General features: G+C 47.8%; 1 protein-coding gene across 1 annotated transcript in view; it reads right to left on the bottom strand.

Annotated features, from left to right (window-relative positions):
- The window catches only part of LOC133389722 (uncharacterized), an 86506-nt gene extending 65425 nt beyond the window's left edge, over positions 1-21081 (bottom strand). The window contains exons 1-2 of the mRNA XM_061637748.1: positions 21013-21081; positions 19669-20196 (exon numbers count right to left, since the gene is read on the bottom strand). Coding sequence (XP_061493732.1) covers positions 19669-20196; positions 21013-21081 — 597 coding nt within the window. The remainder of the gene's footprint in view (positions 1-19668; positions 20197-21012) is intronic.
- Between the last annotated feature and the right edge of the window lie 529 nt (positions 21082-21610).

Below are 21610 nucleotides of genomic sequence, written 5' to 3'. Positions count from 1 at the left end.
GTTTGGAGACAGCTGGACTAGTGAAGAAGGAGGAGGGACCAGTGGCCCCTTGTGGCTCCATGTCAGTGGGGCAGCGGAATCCACTCTGGGTTTTAGTCCAAACTTTCAAGGAGCTGTCCGAGGTGCTTCAGCCCTTGGACAGCTTATTGGAAGTTCAGATAAAACCCCAGAGCGGATTCCATTGCCCCACTGACATGGAGCTACCAGCCACCACTGGGTGGGAAGGAGGGTTGCCAGACTGCAGATCCAGAGAACATCCCAATGTTATTAACAGCCTTGCTTCTACGAAAGAAAAATGCATCTGTGGCGTCTGCGGCTTTGCTCTTCTTCTGACCTTGTTGCTCACCGTTCGTGCTCCCCTATAGGAGTAAATAGGCCTGTTGTGGTGTTTTCTCCTCACCCCCTAACACCAGCTCTCTTGCTCAGAGTTCCTGCCAAGAGTGGTGTAGTGGAGAGGGAGTACAGGGGAATTCAATTTATTTATTATTTATTTATTTTATTCAGCTTATATCCCGGCCGACTAGCAAACAGTTCTCTGGGCGGCAAACATAGAAACATATACAATAATAAAATTACAATATCAATATAACAAATATAAAAGTACATCATCTAAAATACCAATTACAACATTTACATAAATAACTTAGATTAAAATGCCTCAGAGAAGAGAAAGGTTTTAACCTGGCGCCGAAAAGATAATAGTGTCGGCGCCAGGCTCCTCGGGGAGACTATTCCACAATTCGGGGGCCACCACTGAGAAGGCCCTAGATCTTGTTACTACCCTCCGGGCCTCCCTATGGGTCGGGACCCGGAGGAGGGCCTTCGTAGTAGACCGTAGTGTACGAGCCGGTTCATAACGGGAGAGGCGTTCCTGCAGGTATTGTGGTCCTGCACCGTATAAGGCTTTATAGGTTAATACCAACACTTTGAATCTGGCCCGGTAGCATATTGGAAGCCAGTGCAGGCGAGCCAGAACAGGTGTTATATGCTCAGACCGCTTAGTTCTTGTTAGCAGTCTGGCCGCCGTATTTTGCACTAGCTGTAGCTTCCGAACCGTCTTCAGAGGTAGCCCTACGTAGAGCGCGTTGCAGTAGTCCAAACGTGAGGTTACCAGAGCATGAACCACTGATGTAAGGTCCTCCTTACTCAGATAGGGACGTAGCTGGGCTACCAACCGAAGTTGGTAAAACGCATTCCGTGCCACCGAGGCTACATGGGCCTCGAGTGATAGGGAAGAGTCTAAAACGACTCCCAAACTATGAACCTGATCCTTTAGGGGGAGTGTAACCCCGTCCAGGACAGGGTATGTATCCACCATCTGACCAGAGAAACCATCCACCAGCAGCATCTCAGTCTTATCCGGATTGAGTCTCAGTTTGTTAGTTCTCATCCAGTCCATTGTCGCGTCCAGACAACGGTTCAGCACATCGACCGCCTCACCTGAAGAAGATGAAAAGGAGAAGTAGAGCTGCGTGTCATCAGCGTACTGATGACAACGCACTCCAAAACTCCGGATGACTGCACCCAATGGCTTCATATAGGTATTAAAGAGCATGGGAGACAAGACCGAACCCTGCGGGACCCCATATTGGAGAACCCACGGGGTCGAGCAATGTTCCCCAAGTATTATCTTCTGGAGACGGCCCGCCAAGTAGGAGCGGAACCACTGCCAAGCAGTGCCTCCAACACCCAACTCCGCAAGTCTCTCCAGAAGGATACCATGGTCGATGGTATCAAAAGCCGCTGAGAGATCAAGGAGAATCAACAGAGTTACACTCCCTCTGTCTCTCTCCCGATATAGGTCATCACACAGGGCGACCAAGGCCGTCTCAGTGCCAAAACCAGGTCTGAAACCCGACTGAAATGGATCTAGATAATCGGTTTCATCCAATAGCGCCTGGAGCTGGTCAGCAACCACTCGTTCCAAGACCTTGCCCAAGAATGGAACATTTGCCACTGGTCTATAGTTGTTAAAGTCCTCTGGATCCAAGGAAGGTTTTTTCAGGAGTGGTCTCACCGCCGCTTCTTTCAGACAGCCAGGGACCACTCTCTCTCGTAAAGAGGCATTTATCACTTCCTTGGCCCAGCCAGCTGTTCCATCCTTGCTAGTTTTTATAAGCCAAGAGGGGCAAGGATCAAGTACCGAAGTGGTTGCACGTACCTGTCCAAGCACCTTGTCCACGTCCTCGAACTGAACTGACTGAAACTCATCCAACAAAACATGACTAGACTGTGTTCCAGACACCTCATTAGGACTAACTGTCATAAAATGGGAATCTAGGTCCCGACGAATGCATAAGATCTTATGCTGGAAGTGCTTAGCAAACTCATTACAGCGGGCTACCGATGTATCTACCATGTCCTGTGGGCCAGGGTGGAGTAGCCCTCGGACAACTCTAAAAAGCTCCGCTGGGCGGGAGAGAGATGACTTAATAGTGGCGGCGAAATGTTGTTTCTTCGCCGCCCTCACCGCACCTACATACTGCTTGGTAGAAGCACAAACCAGCGCATAATTGCATTCGTCGGGAGTTCGTCTCCAACTCCGCTCAAGCCGTCTCCTATCTTGCTTCATCGCTCTTAGCTCCAGAGTATACCAAGGAGCTGTATGAGCTCTACAAAGGAGAGGGCGCGCAGGAGCGATCGTGTCCACTGCCCGGGTCATCTCTGCATTCCACAGATTAGCCAGGGCTTCGACAGGAGCGCCAGTCCTATCAGCCGGAAAATCCCCCAGAGCCCTTTGAAAAGCATCAGGATTCATTAGTCTCCGGGGGCGGACCATTTTAATAGGTCCCCCACCCTTGCAGAGGAAAAAGGCCACTGAAAGTCTAAACTTCAGCAAGCAGTGATCTGATCATGACAAAGGGAGAGATGTAAGACTCCCCACATCCAGATTACTATCCCCATGTCCGGTAGCAAGGACCAGGTCAAGAGTATGCCCCGATGTATGTGTTGGGCCACTAACACGTTGAGACAGCCCCATGGTTGTCATGGCGTCCATGAAGTCCTGAGCCGCCCCAGACAAAGAAGCCTCGGCATGGATGTTGACATCCCCCAGTACTAATAGTCTGGGGGATCTCAACAATACCTCCGAGACCACTTCCGTCAGCTCAGTTAGGGAAGCCATTGGGCAGCAAGGTGGGCGGTACACCAAAAGGATTCCCAGTCTGTCCCTCTGGCCCAACACAAGGTGCAAACACTCCAGACCCGTAACTGCATGGACATGGTGCTTGGTGAGTGAGATGGAACTCTTATAGACCACAGCAACCCCACCTCCCCAACCCTCAGATCTCCCATGATGCTGAACCAAATACCCCGGTGGGCAGAGCTGGGAGAGACTAACTCCACCCTGCTCGCTCACCCAGGTCTCGGTTATGCATGCCAGATCGGCTGCCTCATCCATAATCAAATCATGGATGAGGGAGGTTTTATTTTGTACCGATCTGGCATTAAGAAGCAGCAACTGGAGATCTGAGGGTTGGCTGAGAGGACAACCAACAACCCTGCAGATATGATTCCAGGAAGTTCTTCAGAGCAGAAGTAATGATGTCATCTTCCAGATCACCAGGCTAACTGAAGGACTCTCTTTGCTTTAGCGTGTTAATGAGGTGATAACGAGGCTTTTGAGTTTGTGACAGATTCGCACACAGGAAGACAGAGAATGAAAAAAACAATCAAGCAGAGGCTAGCTACTGCTTTCTTTTTCTTTGATGAGGTTTCTGCTTCATGCCAGCAGTTTTAATGGGAACACTTCTTTGCGAGTTACACATTTCTAATGAAAAACTAAACTTTGCATTTTAGTTGGCTGAAGGTCTTTTGTAAAAGTTCACAGTGTTTTCCAGCTTGAATCTCTGCACTTAGAAAAAAGCACCACTGTGTGCAATGACACTCATTCCCAAGAAACTATGGGCGGTATTCAATGCTAGTCCTACTCAGAGTAAACCCATTGAAGTTGATAGACATAACTAACTTATTCATTCATTTCAACGGGTCTACTTTGAGTAGGACTTAGTTGAATACAGCCCTATGCACAGGATTGCAGTCATGCTAATTCTAATAAACGGGGCATCATGCCATGCAGTGCTGCTCTTTGGCATCTCGCTTTCTCTGTAATAGTGGATCAACACAGCAGTTTGTATCTCTGGGTTTTCCTTGGGCCCATGGCTATAGACTCTTCTTGGGCCTGTGGTGATGACTGATGGGGCCTGTCATAATGAGCTTCTGCACTTCAACATTTGCCACTACATCAGTCGATCCGCCCTCCTCCTTCAGAGCATTATAGTCTGTAAAGTGCTTGGATGGCTTTAAAAGCAGATTAGACAAATTCATGGAGGAAAAGGCTATCAGTGGCTATTAGCCTGATGGCTGTGCTCTGCCACCAATCAGAGGCAGGATGCTTCTGAAAACTAGTTGCCAGCAGCCGCAGGAGGGGAGAGTGTTCTTGCACTCAGGTCCTGCTTGCGGGCTTCCCCCAGGCACCTGGTTGGCCACTATGAGACCAGAATGCTGGAATAGATGGGCCGCTGGCCTGATCTAGCAGGCTCCTCTTATATTCTTATGAGCTCAAGCAGGACATTCTATTCCTTCACTCTCACACACAAAGACCTTGGCTTTCTTTTCCAGCTGATAATAAATAATGGCTACTGAGGGTAGAGACACACTTACTGTTGAGCTGGTTACAGTTCTGCCTCTCTTTTCTGAAAATGAGGACACACAACGCAAGTCAAATTCCATCCCTTTTACTCTAAAACTCTGGTCAGATCAGCTCGAGTGCATTTTTTTAAAAAAATTCAGCTTCAGGCAGATTTTGCACCTGATTGGTAGATTAACCCATTTGCCTTCCAGGTGTGGCCAATGGAAACACTTTGCTTTAGGCTCAGGCAGTAGCATAGTGGCAAATTCAGAAGTGCGGGGTCCCTTCATGATAGTCACAGCTATGCCACACTACGTGCCCTCCCCCTCCTTTTTTTTGCTGCTGGGGTGAGAATGAGATCCTTGTTAATGCTTCCCACCACCACAACATATGTTCCTAGGAGCCTATGAGCATGAAAAAGGAGTGTGTTAGCTACTGAGAAGAGTCTTCTCAGTGACTGATTCACCTCCTTTTACTCTGATTGGCTCAAATTAGCAGAAGAGGGCAAGAAAGCATGTTAGAAGACTCTTCTTTGTGGCTAACACTCTCCCCTTTCATGCTGATTGGCTCATAGGATGCTGGAGACATAGAGACCCTGCTGGGACACTGCTCCTGAAAAAGTAAGGGGTCTAAGACACCACCCCTCAAGACCCTAGACAACTACGCCCCTGGGCTCAAGCAGAGACAGTGATAGGTCCAACACTTTGCTGTGGTTGGTCCTGAAAAGTCTGAAGTCAGCAGTGGGGAAGGGAGGGGTGGACAGCAGAGAGCAGAGTTGTTTCAAAAAGCAGGCAGAAAAACCATTCTCGCTGCTTTTGAAGTGACTAGTGTGCCCACAGCCTGAGTGTGCAGGCTGAATTGGCCTATTGGAGGGTGTTGCCCTCTTGGTTTTTTAAGAAAGTCTGTTTTTGTACTTCTGCAATCTCTGGGATCTCTTGAGCATGCAGACTTTCTCAGTGGCCCTGTTTGTCTCCAGTCCTGTTGCCACTCAAGCTTATTATTAGCAAGAGTGCTACTAGCTGTCTGAGCCTCCCCAGATGTCCTTTTAATTGTGCATTCATGCCGATTTGTACACATGATAGCACCACGGCAGCTATAGACGATCCCACTTCTAATACCGTTTGCTCCTGCAAAAGTTTTGCGACAGACGTACTGCTTCATTTCCAAGCAGTGCATGCCCCATAACCTCCTGCTGAAAACCTGTAGCTTTTCATAAATATTTCAGGAACAGGAGAACGTTTCAGGTTGCACCTGGAGGAACCTGCATCACTGCACAGCGGACATCACTCTTTCCTTCTCTGCATCTGGGACAGAATGGAAGGAAACTGGAAGGATTTTGTTCCCTCTCTCTTTCCAGGCAGATGCGGCTGTCAACTGTGGAACTTGAGCCAGGTTTCCATAACTCTTCTTCTTTTTTTTGGTAAATGTTGATTTGGTTAAATATGGTACAGAAATATCTATATATTTACTGATTATTTAGAAACTCTAATGGGGGGTTGTATCTTTACAACACAAAATAAAAGCTACCATACTGAGTCAGACACTGCTCCAGCTAACTCAGTACTGTCTACTAACCGGCAGCAGTTCTCCAAGATTTCAGACAGTGGGTGTTTCTTAGCCCAGCCCTACCTGGAGATGCCAGGGATTGAACCTGCAACCTTCTGCATGCAAGGCAGATGCTCTGTCCCTGAGCTACAGCCCTTCCCCTGAATGTTATATTTAGTACACAAATATCGATTGATTGATTGATGATTCAGAAACTCCTGTGGGTATGCTAACACTTGGTACACAACTACCCACCTGTTGGTTTATTTAAAACATTGTCATGGTGCTCTTCACTGAAACAATTCCAGAGGAGGTAACAACAAAATATACACAAAAACATCAGCATAAAATCAACATGTAGAAGCATAAAATGAGGCGGATAAATTTCTGGCACAAAAACACCCAGCCTGACATCACATCCCCCCAAAGCTCTGATGAACAACCAAGTCTTAGCCTGGTGGCAGAAATTCACAACCTCCTCTGTCTTGGGTGCCAGAGCTGTAAATCTGTAGTGGAGAGGGAGTACAGGGGAACACAATTCCAGGAAGTTCTTCAGAGCAGAAATAATGATGTCATCTCCCAGATCACCAGGCTAACTGAAGGACCCTCTTTGCTTTAGCATGTTAATGAGGTGATAACGAGGCTTTTGAGTTTGTTTGTGACAGATTAGCACACAGGAAGCCAGAATATGAAGAAAAAAAAACAATCTAGCAGAGGCTGGCTACTGCTTTCTTTTTCTTTGACGGGGTTTCTGCTTCATGCTAGCAGTTTTAATGGGAACATTTCTTTGTGAGAGAGTTACATATTTCTAATGAAAAGCCCTGGATGAACAACCAAGTCTTGACCTGGTGGCAGAAATTCACAACCTCCTCTGTCTTGGGTGCCAGAGCTGTAAATCTGTGGTGGTCTGCTCCACAAGAAACAACCTTACAAAGCCTGCCTTGCACTTCCGACTGCTTAAAGAAACAACGTGTAGGTTTTCTTGCGATGGTTGTTCCCTTTGCCCCATGGAAGTCAGTGGCATAATCTGTACATTATGTGTGCAAATTGGCTTACGCAAATGAGCAATGTGTCTTCTTCTTTTTTGCTGTGAGAGGTGAGGAACTCGCATCGGGTGGGCCAGGCATGCACTTCGCAAGCTGGACTGCCCTTTGCAAAGATGCTGGAAAGAATTAAAGGCAGCACTGCAGCAGATCACAGTTTTCCCTGTTGCCTGAAATAGCAGCCATTAGCCAGAATTGTGTGGTTTTACTTCTGTGCTGATCACTGGGCATGAAAAAGCAGTTTCCCAATATTGCTCCCAGTGAGCCACTCAGAAAGGTAATTGACTGGAGGCAGGGGGGAGATGCGGAGCATTTGCAGACAGCGCTTGCTCCTGGTGAAAACTGGTGACTCTGATGTCAGTGGGGCAGTGAATCTGCTCTGGGTTTTAGTCTGAACTTTCAAGGTGCTGTCCAAGGTGATGAAAGTTGGACTAAAACCCGGAGCGGATTCACTGCCCCACTGACATCGTAGCCACCAGCCTCCACTGGCCTCTGGGAAACTCTACAGCCAAAGCAAATCTTTAGCACCTCTCCTCTTCCATCTCCAAAGCGCAGCCAAGAAAACCCCTTGATGTGCCAAACTGTAAATGCTTCTTTTGCACTTTTTTTTTTTTTTAAATAGCTGGCTTTTTCTTGTTGCTGCTGCTGTTGTTGTTTTCTCCTCCTGTCAAGCAGGTGAAATAAAGACAGAATCATATGCAGTGCAGAGAAATAAAAGCAAGCCCATAAGTTCCCAGCTGCCATGGGATTGGTGTGTTGCTGCAGGGAAAGCAATAACTGAGAGTGGGGTGCGGGTGGAGGGGGCATTTTGCAGGAAATGGAGAGGCAATTAAAGCTCAAGTGAAATGAATGATGAGACAAGTCTATCTTTAAAAAAAAATTGGTGCAGAAGAGGAGAAATAATAACCCACTTACAATTTGCCCCTTATGGTTGGAACTCCATCGTAGAACACCTATATGGGGATGCTTATCAATGGTTCCTTCTCAAACTGGAGGGAGGTAGCAAGCGGGTACCGCAGGGCTCAGTCCTGGGCCCAGGGCTCGTCAACATTTTTATTAATGACGTGGATGAGGAGGTGCAGGGAATGCTTATCAGATTTGCAGATGATACAAAATTGGGAGGGATAGCTAATAACCCGGAGGGCAGAAACAAAATTCAAGGGGATCTTGAAAGGATGGACCATTGGGCTGAGAACAACAGGATGAAATTGAAGGATAAGTGCAAAGTTCTACACCTGGGAAAAAGGAACCAAAGGCACAGTTATAAGATGGGGGATACTTGGCTCAGTAATACTACATGCGAGAAGGATCTTGGGATTGCTGTTGATCACAAACTGAATATGAGCCAACAGTGTGATGAGGCTGCAAAAAAGGCAAGGTTCCCCTCTATTCGGCACTGGTTAGGCCTCACCTTGAGTACTGCATCCAGGTCTGGACACCGCACTCTGTAAAGCAGGATCATGTCACAGGGAGCTGAAAGGAAGGGCTGCAACTCAGTGCCAGAGCATCTGTTTTGCGTGCAAAGGTTCCAGGGTCAATCCCAAATGGCATCTTTTGGAAGGACTGGGAACATGCCCTGTCTGAAAGTCTGGAGAGCTGTTGCTGTGTAAATAATGCTAGATGGAGCAATGGTCTGAACTAATATAAAGCAGCTTCTTTCTCTGTTCCTTGATCATTGGTCCGTCCACCTACTTAGTGTTGTATCTGCTGACTGGGAGGGGCTCTCCAGGGTTTAAGATAGGAAACACTCCCAGCGCTACATGGAGTTGGTAAAGATCATCTCACTCCTTCTATACCCAGTCGATCACTGCACTCTGCAGGTGAGGGCCTCCTGCAGATACCATCTTATCAGGAGGTCCGTTGTGCACAACACAGGAAGTGGACTTTTAGTGTTGCGGCACCTACCCGGTGGAATTCCCTCCCTTTAAACATTAGACAGGCGCCATATCTGTTATCTTTTGAACACCTGTTGAAGACCTTCCTCTTTCAACAAGCGTTTTAAGTAGAGACCTTATCCCAGTTTGCATCTGTGTTGGAATTGCTTTTTAAGACTTTTTAAAGCTTTTTTTAAAAAATATTTTTTAAGATATTTTGTTGTAATATGTTTTTAAAGATGTTTTGTTTTAATGTGTTTCTAAAGATATTTTGTTTTAATGTGTTTTAAAGTGCTTTTAGTGTTTCTGTTTGCTGCCCTGGGCTCCTGCTGGGAGGAAGGGTGGGATATAAAGCAAATAATAAGCAAGCAAATAAATAAATAAACAAGTCATACCATCTATCCATTTTGCTCAGAATTGTCTGCACTGACTGGCAGCAGCTTTCCAGAGTTTCCAGGCACGGGTCTTTCACTGCTGTACGTGAGGGGCTTGACACTGGGACATTTCCATGCAAAGCTTGGGCTCTGCCCTGAAGCGATGGTCCTTCTCTATGGGCCCGTCCATATGACTGTATAATCTGCAAATAGCTTTGTGTCCTCATTAATTCACCGTCGTCCATATGGCATTGCAAGCTAGTACGGATTTTCGTGTTCACAAATCCGCATTAGAAATACCACTGACAAACTGATATGCTTTCCTCAACCGATAATCAATCGCATTAACGTCCGTGGGCTCAGATGCAATGCCATGGACTTTCCTGCAATAGGCGGTCCATGGGTTTTCCTCCATTGTATGTCAAGCCCCTTGTCTCCTTCCCACCTAGTGGCACATCCACAAACCTGCGCATGAGTGGGAATAAAAAAACCAGATATATGTTTCTGCATTCTTCCAAAGAAGTGTGCGAAAAGCAAAGTATGTTATGGACCAATCACTGCAAAGGGGTGGGCTTAGGGGAGTGGCCAATGCTAAAACAATTTAGACCAAAAAAATGTCCACACGTATGGATGCTTGCCAATTGGGTTTTCACAACAATCAGACCACAAACAGGACACGTGTGGATCGCGAGGCCACCAACCAAATATGGAAAACATTGTTTTCCAGTTAGGTATGGATGGGCCCTATCTCACTCATTGTTGTCTCCATTGACTGGCAGCAACTCTGCAGGGTCTTAGGGCCAAACCAGAGGTGATGTTAAGGGTATATTTGCATTTCATCTGCACATGTCTTTTTGAAAAGAATAGAAAAATCAAACTGCAGCCACTATTCGCGCGTGAGTGCGTGTGTTTTCCTTTTGCATACTTCCCCCCATCATTATATCCTCAGAATAACCCTGTGAGGTAGGTTAGGCTGAGAGATAGTGACTGGCCCAAGGTCACCCAATGGGCTTCATGCCCAAGTAGGGATTTGAACCCTGGTCACCCAGCTCCCAGTCCAACCCTCTAACCACTATGCCACACTTAGTCTCATGATTATCAGGATTTTTCTTATCTGTTTCTTCCACTCCTGAAGTCCTGACGAAAATCACTCCACCTCAGTGGTACCAACAGAGGAGTTTCCATCAGAACCACAGGGAAGGAGGAAAGGGTTAAATTCACCTCTCCCCACATGCTGCAATCTCTAAAATTAACACCCATACCCACACACACGCATAATGGCTGAAATCTGATTTTTCTTTTCTATACCCCTAACGTCACCTCTGGTTTGGCCCTGAGACCCTGGAGGAGCTGCACAGGGGCAGAGCACAAGCTTTGCGTGGAAAAGGTCCTGGGGTCAAGCCTCCCCAGCAGAGCAGTGAAAGACCTGTGCCTGGAAACCGTGGAAATCTGTTGCAAGTCAATGGAGACAATTCTGAGTAAAATGGATGGATGGTATGATTGGACGCAGCTTCCTAGTTTCTAAGAAGGTCACAGGTTGGTTGGTTGGTTGGTGGGTTGGTGGGTGGGTGGGTTGGGTGGGTGCGTGGGTTGGGTGGGTGGGTTGGGGTGGGTTGGGTGGGTGGGTTGGGGTGGGTTGTGTTGTGTTGTGTTGTGTTGTGTTGTGTTGGGTTGGGTTGTGTTGGGTTGGTTGGGTTGGGTTGGTTGTGTTGGGTTGGGTTGGTTGGGTTGGTTGGGTTGGTTGGGTTGGTTGGTTGGGTTGGGTTGGGTTGGTTGGTGGGTGGGTTGGGTTGGTTGGTTTGGTGGGTTTGGTGGGTTGGTTGGTTTGGTTGGTGGGTTGGTGGGTTGGTGGGTTGGTGGGTGGGTTGGTTGGTTGGTTGGTTGGTTGATGGGCCAGTGGACTGGAGCCCTTTCAATCCAGATTCTGTCCTTTGCACTCCACTGAGATGGACCCTTACGAAGATCACAAATGAGAAGGTGAGAAATGACTAAAGCATGAACTGGAGTCTTTGCGAAGAGACAGACAAGAACAGTCTGATTCTGGCAATATGATAAAGAGGGGAAATGACATGACTTTGCCACAGACTCAGTAAGAGGAACAAAAGAGAGAAGACTCAAAAACGAAACCAAGATTGCTTGCTTTCTCCACAGGATGGAGGAAGACCTTATTAACAGTAATGGAAATTGTATATTGTGAAGAGGGCTTCAGGGGGGTGGGGAATAAGCAGTTCTGCCTTTGCCATTTGCCTTTGCTGCTCCACAAGCTAGAGGGAGCCCCAGCTGACAAAGCGTCAAGGCGAGTTAAGCAGCAGAGCAAGTTCGGCAGCAGGGCGAGGAGGCCAGGGCCCCCCACTCTGCCCGTCTGTTCCCTGACCTCAACTAAACCGCAGTCTCCAACCCACTGACGTAATAAACCTTAAACAAAACTATGCAGGTAAGAAGCCAGCAGGGGTGTGGGGGCTTTCCAGTGTTTTGCACCGCCTGCAGCATGTACGACTATCTGCCTGTTGGACAGAAGTCGTAGGTGTGCTCTCGGTGCAATGAGCTCCTGGCTCTCCGGGAACGACTTCATTTCCTTGAGGCCAAGGTGGCGGACCTGGAAAAGCTGAGAGAGGCAGAGAGGTGTGTGGAGGAGGCCTTCAGGGACGTTATAGCTGTGTCCCACTCCAACAATGATAGCTCTCCTGCTATCATGGAGAACGATGGTCTTGGGGAAGGAGAGCATCCAGCTGAGGAAGAGGGAAACGATCCCTTAGAAGGGACCCATTCCTTGGGGGATGAGCAGCTATCCTCTCGTGCCGAGGATATATCTCCAGGGGGTGGAGGGATCCTTGTAGTGGGTGATTCGATCATTAGGAACATAGACAGTGGGGTGTGTGATGGGTGTGTAGACCGCAAGGTGTTTTGCCTGCCTGGTGCGAAGGTTGCGGATATCGCCCGTCGTTTAGATAATTTGGTAGACAGTGCTGGGAAGGAGTCAGTGGTCGTGGTGCACGTTGGCACCAACGACATGGGGAAATGCAGCCGTGAGGTCCTGGAAGCAAAATTTAGGTTGCTAGGTAGGATGCTGAAAGCCAGGACCTCCAAGGTGGCTTTCTCTGAAATGCTACCAGTGCCACGCGCAGGACCAGCCAGACAGGCCCAGCTTCGCAGTCTCAATGCGTGGATGAGACGATGGTGTCGGGTGGAAGGGTTTGGATTTGTTAGGCACTGGGGAACATTTTGGGACAAGCCGGGCCTGTACGAAAGGGACGGGCTCCACTTGAACCAGAATGGAACCAGACTGCTGGCACTTAAAATTAAAAAGGTAGCAGAGCAGCTTTTAAACTGACTGAGGGGGGAAACCCGACAGGAGCTGAGAAAGGTCTGGTTTGGAATAAACCTCCCCCCTGGGATAAAAACCAAAGAAATGATGAAATTTTAAAAGGGGTAGGCCTAGAAGTAGGCATTGTGAGAGCAGGGGCACAGGATGTAAATTCAGAAGAGCAAAATTACCACAGGCCTAACCACAAGTGCCAAAGACACTTGAAGAGAGACACTGCTTACAAGTGCCTGTACGCTAATGCTAGGAGCCTCCGAACCAAGATGGGAGAACTGGAGTGCTTGGTCTTAGAGAAGAGCATTTATATATTGAGCATAACGGAGACCTGGTGGAATGGAGAAAACCAGTGGGATACGGTTATCCCTGGATATAAACTATATCGGAAGGACAGGGAAGGACGTATTGGTGGCAGAGTCGCTCTATACGTGAAAGAAGGCATTGAATCCAGCAAGCTCGAAACCCCAAAAGAGGCAGACTCCTCCACAGAATCGTTGTGGGTGGTGATACCGTGCCCCAGGAGGAACTTAATACTGGGAACGATCTATCGTCCCCCTGATCAAAATGCTCAGGGAGACCTTGAGATGAGATATGAAATTGAGGAAGCATCCAAACTAGGAAATGTGGTAGTAATGGGTGACTTCAACTACCCGGACATAGACTGGCTGCATATGTGTTCCAGTCATGACAAAGAAGCAAAGTTTCTAGATATTCTAAATGACTATTCCCCAGACCAGTTGGTCATGGAACCGACCAGAGGGACGGCAACCCTGGACTTAATCCTCAGTGGGGACCGGGACCTGGTGCGAGATGTAAGTGTTGTTGAACCGATTGGGAGCAGTGACCGCAGTGCTATTAAATTAAACATACATGTAACTGGTGAATTGCCAAGAAAATCCAACACGGTCACATTTGACTTCAAAAGAGGAAACTTCACAAAAATGAGGGGATTGGTAAAAAGAAAGCTGAAAAACAAAGTCCAGAGGGTCACATCACTCGAAAATGCTTGGAAGTTGTTTAAAAACACTCTATTAGAAGCTCAACTGGAGTGCATACCGCAGATCAGAAAAGGTACCGCCAGGGCCAAGAAGATGCCAGCATGGTTAACGAGCAAAGTCAAGGAAGCTCTTAGAGGCAAAAAGTCTTCCTTCAGAAAATGGAAGTCTTGTCCGAATGAAGAAAATAAAAAAGAACACAAACTCTGGCAAAAGAAATGCAAGAAGACAATAAGGGATGCTAAAAAGAATTTGAGGAGCACATTGCTAAGAACATAAAAACCAACAACAAAAAATTCTATAAATACATTCAAAGCAGGAGACCATCTAGGGAGACGATTGGACCCTTGGATGATAAGGGAGTCAAAGGTGTACTAAAGAACGATAAGGAGATTGCAGAGAAGCTAAATGAATTCTTTGCATCTGTCTTCACAGTGGAAGATATAGGGCAGATCCCTGAACCTGAACTAACATTTTCAGGAAGGGATTCTGAGGAACTGAGACAAATAGTGGTAACGAGAGAGGAAGTTCTAAGCTTAATGGACAATATAAAAACTGACAAATCACCGGGCCCGGATGGCATCCACCCGAGAGTTCTCAAAGAACTCAAAGGTGAAATTGCTGATCTGCTAACTAAAATATGTAACTTGTCCCTCGGGTCCTCCTCCATGCCTGAGGACTGGAAAGTGGCAAATGTAACGCCAATCTTCAAAAAGGGATCCAGAGGGGATCCCGGAAATTACAGGCCAGTTAGCTTAACTTCTGTCCCTGGAAAACTGGTAGAAAGTATTATTAAAGCTAGATTAACTAAGCACATAGAAGAACAAGCCTTGCTGAAGCAGAGCCAGCATGGCTTCTGCAAGGGAAAGTCCTGTCTCAGCAACCTATTAGAATTCTTTGAGAGTGTCAACAGGCATATAGATAGAGGTGATCCAGTGGACATAGTGTACTTAGACTTTCAAAAAGCGTTTGACAAGGTACCTCACCAAAGGCTTCTGAGGAAGCTTAGCAGTCATGGAATAAGAGGAGAGGTCCTCTTGTGGATAAGGAATTGGTTAAGAAGCAGAAAGCAGAGAGTAGGAATAAACGGACAGTTCTCCCAATGGAGGGCTGTAGAAAGTGGAGTCCCTCAAGGATCTGTATTGGGACCTGTACTTTTCAACTTGTTCATTAATGACCTAGAATTAGGAGTGAGCAGTGAAGTGGCCAAGTTTGCTGACGACACTAAATTTTTCAGGGTCGTTAAAACAAAAAGGGATTGCGAAGAGCTCCAAAAAGACCTCTCCAAACTGAGTGAATGGGTGGAAAAATGGCAAATGCGATTCAATATAAACAAGTGTAAAATTATGCATATTGGAGCAAAAAATCTTAATTTCACATATACGCTCATGGGGTCTGAACTGGCGGTGACCGACCAGGAGAGAGACCTCGGGGTTGTAGTGGACAGCACGATGAAAATGTCGACCCAGTGTGCGGCAGCTGTGAAAAAGGCAAATTCCATGCTAGCGATAATTAGGAAAGGTATTGAAAATAAAACAGCCGATATCATAATGCCGTTGTATAAATCTATGGTGCGGCCGCATTTGGAATACTGTGTACAGTTCTGGTCGCCTCATCTCAAAAAGGATATTATAGAGTTGGAAAAGGTTCAGAAGAGGGCAACCAGAATGATCAAGGGGATGGAGCGACTCCCTTACGAGGAAAGGTTGCAGCATTTGGGGCTTTTTAGTTTAGAGAAAAGGCGGGTCAGAGGAGACATGATAGAAGTGTATAAAATTATGCATGGCATTGAGAAAGTGGATAGAGAAAAGTTCTTCTCCCTCTCTCATAATACTAGAGCTTGTGGACATTCAAAGAAGCTGAATGTTGGAAGATTCAGGACAGACAAAAGGAAGTACTTCTTTACTCAGCGCATAGTTAAACTATGGAATTTGCTCCCACAAGATGCAGTAATGGCCACCAGCTTGGATGGCTTTAAAAGAAGATTAGACAAATTCATGGAGGACAGGGCTATCAATGGCTACTAGTCATGATGGCTGTGCTCTGCCACCCTAGTCAGAGGCAGCATGCTTCTGAAAACCAGTTGCCGGAAGCCTCAGGAGGGGAGAGTGTTCTTGCACTCGGGTCCTGCTTGCGGGCTTCCCCCAGGCACCTGGTTGGCCACTGTGAGAACAGGATGCTGGACTAGATGGGCCACTGGCCTGATCCAGCAGGCTCTTCTTATGTTCTTATGTTCTTATGCCATATTAAGTTCCAGGCGACGATGACGAATCCATGCAGAGAGGCCCAAGAGACATGCCTTAATATGATATTGGGCATCAGAGGAAAGTTCTGGGGTTGAAAGATATAACAGTGTATCATCGGTATACAGCGGATAGTGAAGGCCGTGAGATCAAATAAGATTACCCGGGGACCGCATATAGAGGGAAAACAACAAAGGCCCCAGGACTGGGCCCTGCGGAACCCCTGTCGAGAGGGTAAAAGAAGATCAGAGCTTGGAAAAGTTACTTTTTTGAACTACAACTCCCATCAGCCCCAGCCAGCATGGCCACTGGATTGGGCTGATGGGAGCTGTAGTTCAAAAAAGTAACTTTTCCAAGCTCTGAAGAAGATGATGCACAACCTCCAGCCAACACATTTGTCATAAGCCCCATGGAAAGGTCTTGGAGTGATGAGGACAAGGAGACAGACTTGGGGGAACGCCCTAGTGATGTGCCTCCAGATGTGGTTGAGCTTGAAGGCTCCCGTGCCACTGACAGTGACAGCTCTTCCCCCGTAGATCCAATTGCCACTGATGAGGCGCTGCCCGATCAGGAAGTTGCCTCTTCACCTTCCCGTCATTCCTCTTCCTCACTCACCCAGGAGTCATCACCGCACAGTTCTCTTCCTGAGGAGGGGAGGACCTTGCTGAAGTGGTCCAGCCATCCTCACCTTGGCCCTATAGGCTGTGGTGCCAGCAGGCTCAAAGAGTTCCTCTGAGGAGGCGTGTGCATGGGTGCGCATGCTCCTGAGTGTGACACTTTTATTCCACATCCTTACTTAAGGCTGGTGAGGAGGAGGCATGTCTAATTGTTGCAACAATGTCTTAGTGCTATGTAGTCATGCCTAGTTATACCTGGTAAAGATGCTTAAGCCTGTGTAACTTGTAAGCTGATTCATGAAGTGCTCTGAACGGAAATTTTCCATTAAACCTATTAAAGAAAAGCACACCTTCGTTTTCCCATCTGACTTTAACCGTGTTGGGAAGGAGAACGAAAGGCCTTACTGATAAGAAGCAGACCATCTAAGGACTGAGTCGTGAAACCCCAGATCAAGAAGGGAGTCTAGCAGAAGATCATGGTCAACTGTGTCAAAAGCCGCAGAAAGATCAAGAAGAATGAGTAAGGAGTTTTGACTTTTCAATAAGAAGATCATTTGTGATCTTCATAAGGGCAGTCTCAGTGGAATGCAAAGGATGGAATCTGAATTGAAAGGGATCCAGAGGTACGAGAAAGTCGAGGCAATGTGAGTAAATAACATGTTCCAAGACTTTGAAAAGAAAAGGCAGCAGAAGATAGCGGAGATGAATCAAGCGAAGGCTTTTTGAAAATAGGGCAAACAGTAGCTTAAATGCAGAAGGAAACAGGCCAGAACAGACTGATAATGTGAAGAAGAGACAGGAGGTCAACAGGAGCAACAGTGATTAAAAGGTGGGAAGAACAGGTAGAGGGACTTGAAGATAATAGCAATCTGGACCTTCATCCAGCAGAACCAGGAAAAAGGTAGAAAAAGTAGTTGAAGAAACAGACTTTTGAAGAGCTGGCAACAGAAGAGAGTCAATAGTAGCAAGATCGAAACCGATAGGTTCAGTTTTGGTATTTAATCAGGTGGCAAAGTTGTTGGCAGAGAGTGAAGGGGGAAGAGATGGCTGAGTGGACTTTAAGAGAGAATTAAAAGTAGAGAAAAGACACTGAAGATGCCTAGCACTCGTGTGAATTAATGAATTAAACTGTCGTTTAGTCAGAGAAACAGCAGAAGAAAAAGGATGACATCTGAAATGAACAGAGTCCCCCCACTCCCTGGTCCTCCTCCAAAGGTGTTCAGCCACCTGGGCACAAGAACAAAGACAAGAATAAGGAGAGTGAGCCAGGGCTGGGCTCCAGCCGGGAGAACTGTGCATGTGGACAACAGAGCAAAATTATCAAGAGTGAAGATAACGCAGAATTAAATGAAGAAACAGCTGAGTGCAAGGGACCTACAGCGACAACAGAAGAAAGAGGCCAGTGCATGAGAGGGAGTCTCAATAGTCACAGAATGCAGGAGGAGCAAGAAACAGATTGCAAAAGAGATGGATCATAAGCGACCCTAAAAGAAACTCAGTGATGATCTGACAGACGGAAGTCAGTAACAGAAAGACCGAAAACAGAACAATTCTTAGTAAAGATGAGATCTTTACTAATGGCCAAGGGGAATGCATAGATGAATCAGACCAGAGTTTGAGATCAAAAGCAGCAGAATCCAAGGGATCATCCACATGAATATTAAAATCACCCAGAATAAGAGTTGGAATATTATCCAAAAGGAAGGAAGTCAGCCATGAATCAAAATCAAAAATTGAAAAAGCGCCAGGTGGACGGTAAATCCCTGAGACCCGCAGCCTCATCACGTGAGCCTCAAAAGAAGAAATAACAATGTGATGACAGAATAGGAAGGGTCTTAATTTTCCTCATGATTGGCCAACCCTGCCACTCATACAGTGGCTTCTATTTGCATTCATAAAATGTTTGTGTTAATTTAAATGCAAAGACACATTTAATGCAGCCTCTTAGCATCCAGCAGCATTCCTGTCACTTGCAGCCTGCAATCCTTTGAAATGGGAGGTGCCATTGGGGATGGAACCTGGGCCATTCTGCATGCAAAGCAGTGCTCTTCCACTGAACTGCAGCCTGCCCCCATTCACAGTGGCGCTGTTAGATAATGTTAGATTCTGGACAATGTTCTAACGGGGCGGGGGAGAGAGAGAGAGACTCTTTAGATGATCACGCATATCACTTTATTCAACATGTGATAAGCCAGCCTTGCTGCATGTGGGGACCCTCCAACCTCTTTTGTTGAGTGGGGCCCAGGCCTCTGCCCCAAAGTCCTATTCTGATGGCACTGTGGCTGTCCAGTTCAGAGCAAGAACCACCAGTCGGAGACGAGGGTGCAATCAATTCTTGTTTTATTAAAGTCATGGATACATCAAAGGCTGTGTGCCTCATAGAAACCCCTATGCTAACTCACTTCAATCCCTAACTGCACTCTAGATATGCTTGGCAATTTGTGAGGAAAGTTGACTCAGCACCCACTTCTGGGCGCAGTAGCCTCCAATAGGAGAGGTCTTGGGGCGTAACCTCTCACTCCGTCGCACACACGCCCCCTTCTGCCCTGTCCGCTTCTCCCCACGTCATGAGCGCGGTGAGGGGGGGGGCAGCCTCCGAGGGCTCATCGGAAAACACAGGTTCCTGATTGGCAGGCGGGAGAGCGGAGGGCGGGGAAGTGTCGGGCGTTTCTAAGATACTGCTTGGCAAAGGAGGAGTGTCTGCTCTCTCAGGAGCATCCCCCAACAGTCCCGTGGGAGTGCTGGGGGGCTGAGTGCTGTCCCATTGAGGGGCAGGACCAGCCGTGGGAACTGGTGGGGAGGGCGACTCGCTCTCTTCCCCAAGGTCGGGGTTAGACTCAACAACAGCTGGATCGTCCATGCTCCCTAACGGCTGAGGCTTCTGAAACTCATGCCTTCCCCCTCCTTCCTCAGGAAGGAGGCTGGGTCCATCACCCTTGGGCTCAACATCATCCCCCCCTCCAGGTATCCCCTCCCCCCAACCCCTCGGTCGGAGCTTCTCTGGATAAGCCTCATGGAAGTCTCTCACCAACTCTGGTGCATGCACGTCCTCCACTGACTCCCACGAACGTTCAGTCTGATCATACCCTTTCCAATGAATCAGATATTGGAGGCGCCCTCTGAGCTTCCGCGAGTCCAGTATCCGTTCTACCTCGTATTTCTCCTCTCCACTGACTATGAGAGGAGGGGCCGGCTCCGACTGTGGCCAGTGAGGGTCGGGGGAAGCTTCCAGCATCAACAGCGCCCGATGGAACACTGGATGCATCTTGAAAGTGGGGGGTAACTTGAGTCTATAAGCCACTGGGTTGACTTGCGCTTCCACCTCGAACGGACCCACTCTCCGGTCTTGTAACTTCCGGCAACGGCCGGCCATGGGCAAGTAGCGCGTGGACAACCACACCTTGTCTCCCACCCGGATGGTGGGACCCTCATGCCGATGCTGGTCTGCAGCTCGCTTATAAGCTGCCTTGGCACGCTCCAACTGCTCTTTTAGCAACTGCTGCATGGCTTGACGTTCCTGCATAAATTCCTCAGCTGCTGGGACAGAGGGACTGTGCTGGGGGTTCGGAAAAGCTCTAGGACGATATCTTAGGTTAGCAAAGAAAGGGTTCTGTTGCGTGTGCAAATGCACTGCATTATTATAGGCAAATTCAGCTGGAGGCAAATAGGACATCCAATTATCTTGCTGGTACCCCACATAGCACCATAAATACTGCTCCAAAACAGTGTTCACCCTTTCCGACTGCCCATCTCTTTGGGGGTGATCCGCGGACAACAGTCTTAGTTCACTTTGTAACAAACGCCACAAAGCTTGCCAGAAAAGATCTGTAAATTGGGTTCCCCGGTCCGAGACCAAGCTGTCTGGCAGGCCATGCAACCGGTATATCTGTTGTACATACAATTTGGCGGTGACTTGAGCATTTGGGAGCCTGGAACATGGAATGAAGTGTGCCATTTTCGTGAAGGTATCCACCACTACAAGAATGGTGGTTTTCCCTTGAGAGGAAGGGAGGTCTCTGATAAAATCCATAGTGACCATTCACCAGGGTCCCTGTGGAGTGGGGAGGGGTTCCAACAGCCCCAGCGGTCGTCCAGTGGTGTGTTTAGCTCTCATGCAAAAGGGACAGGATCTCACATAGTGCTCCACGTCTTTCTTCACCTTAGGCCATCAGAAGTCCCTGCTTACAGATTGCATAGTCTTAAATACTCCAAAATGTCCTGCCGTGGGGGAGTCATGGTATTGACGCAGTACTCGGGCTCTCAAGTCCCCTGGAGGCACGTAGACGGCTTCTTTATGGTACAGCATGTCTCCCTTCCAAGTATACTCATTTGGTGCTACTTCAGGCTGTGTAGCTAAGTCAGATAATCTCACCTTGATGAACGGGTCTTGCTTTTGAGCCTCGCGCAAGTCCCTCTCCCACGAGTTTTGGCATGCCCCCATTACGCCCTTCTCGGGGAGAATAATGCACTGCAGTGGCCTCAGGGTGGGGTTTCCCAGGTACTCTGGTTTGTGAGAGAGGGCGTCAGCCCTCTTATTTTGAGCTTGAGGAACATAGTGGATTTTGAAATGGAAGCGTGCGAAGAACTGGGCCCATCGTACTTGCCTCTGGTTGAGTTTTCGTGCGGTGTGAAGGCTTTCCAGATTGCAATGGTCTGTGCGCACCTCAATCTCGTGCTGCGCCCCCTCCAGATGGTGTCGCCGGGCCTCAAAGGCATCTTTGATAGCCATCAGCTCCTTTTCCCACACGGTGTACTTTGCTCAGCATCGGTTAACTTCCGTGAGAAATAAGTGCAGGGTCTCAGCCCTCCGCCTCTCGGCGCCAGTTTTAAAAGGACCTCCCCGATGGCTACATCCGACACATCTGACTCCAGCACAAAAGGGAGTGTGGGGTCCACATGTTGCAGGATGGGCTCTGACGCAAACCTCTGCTTAAGTCTTTCAAAGGCTTCCTGAGCATCTTCCGTCCACT

The sequence above is a fragment of the Rhineura floridana genome, chromosome 7 (genome assembly GCF_030035675.1).
Source record: "Rhineura floridana isolate rRhiFlo1 chromosome 7, rRhiFlo1.hap2, whole genome shotgun sequence".
NCBI lineage: Eukaryota > Metazoa > Chordata > Lepidosauria > Squamata > Rhineuridae > Rhineura > Rhineura floridana.
Note: the sequence above shows the minus strand (reverse complement) of the source record. Positions and strands in the feature narration are given on the sequence as shown.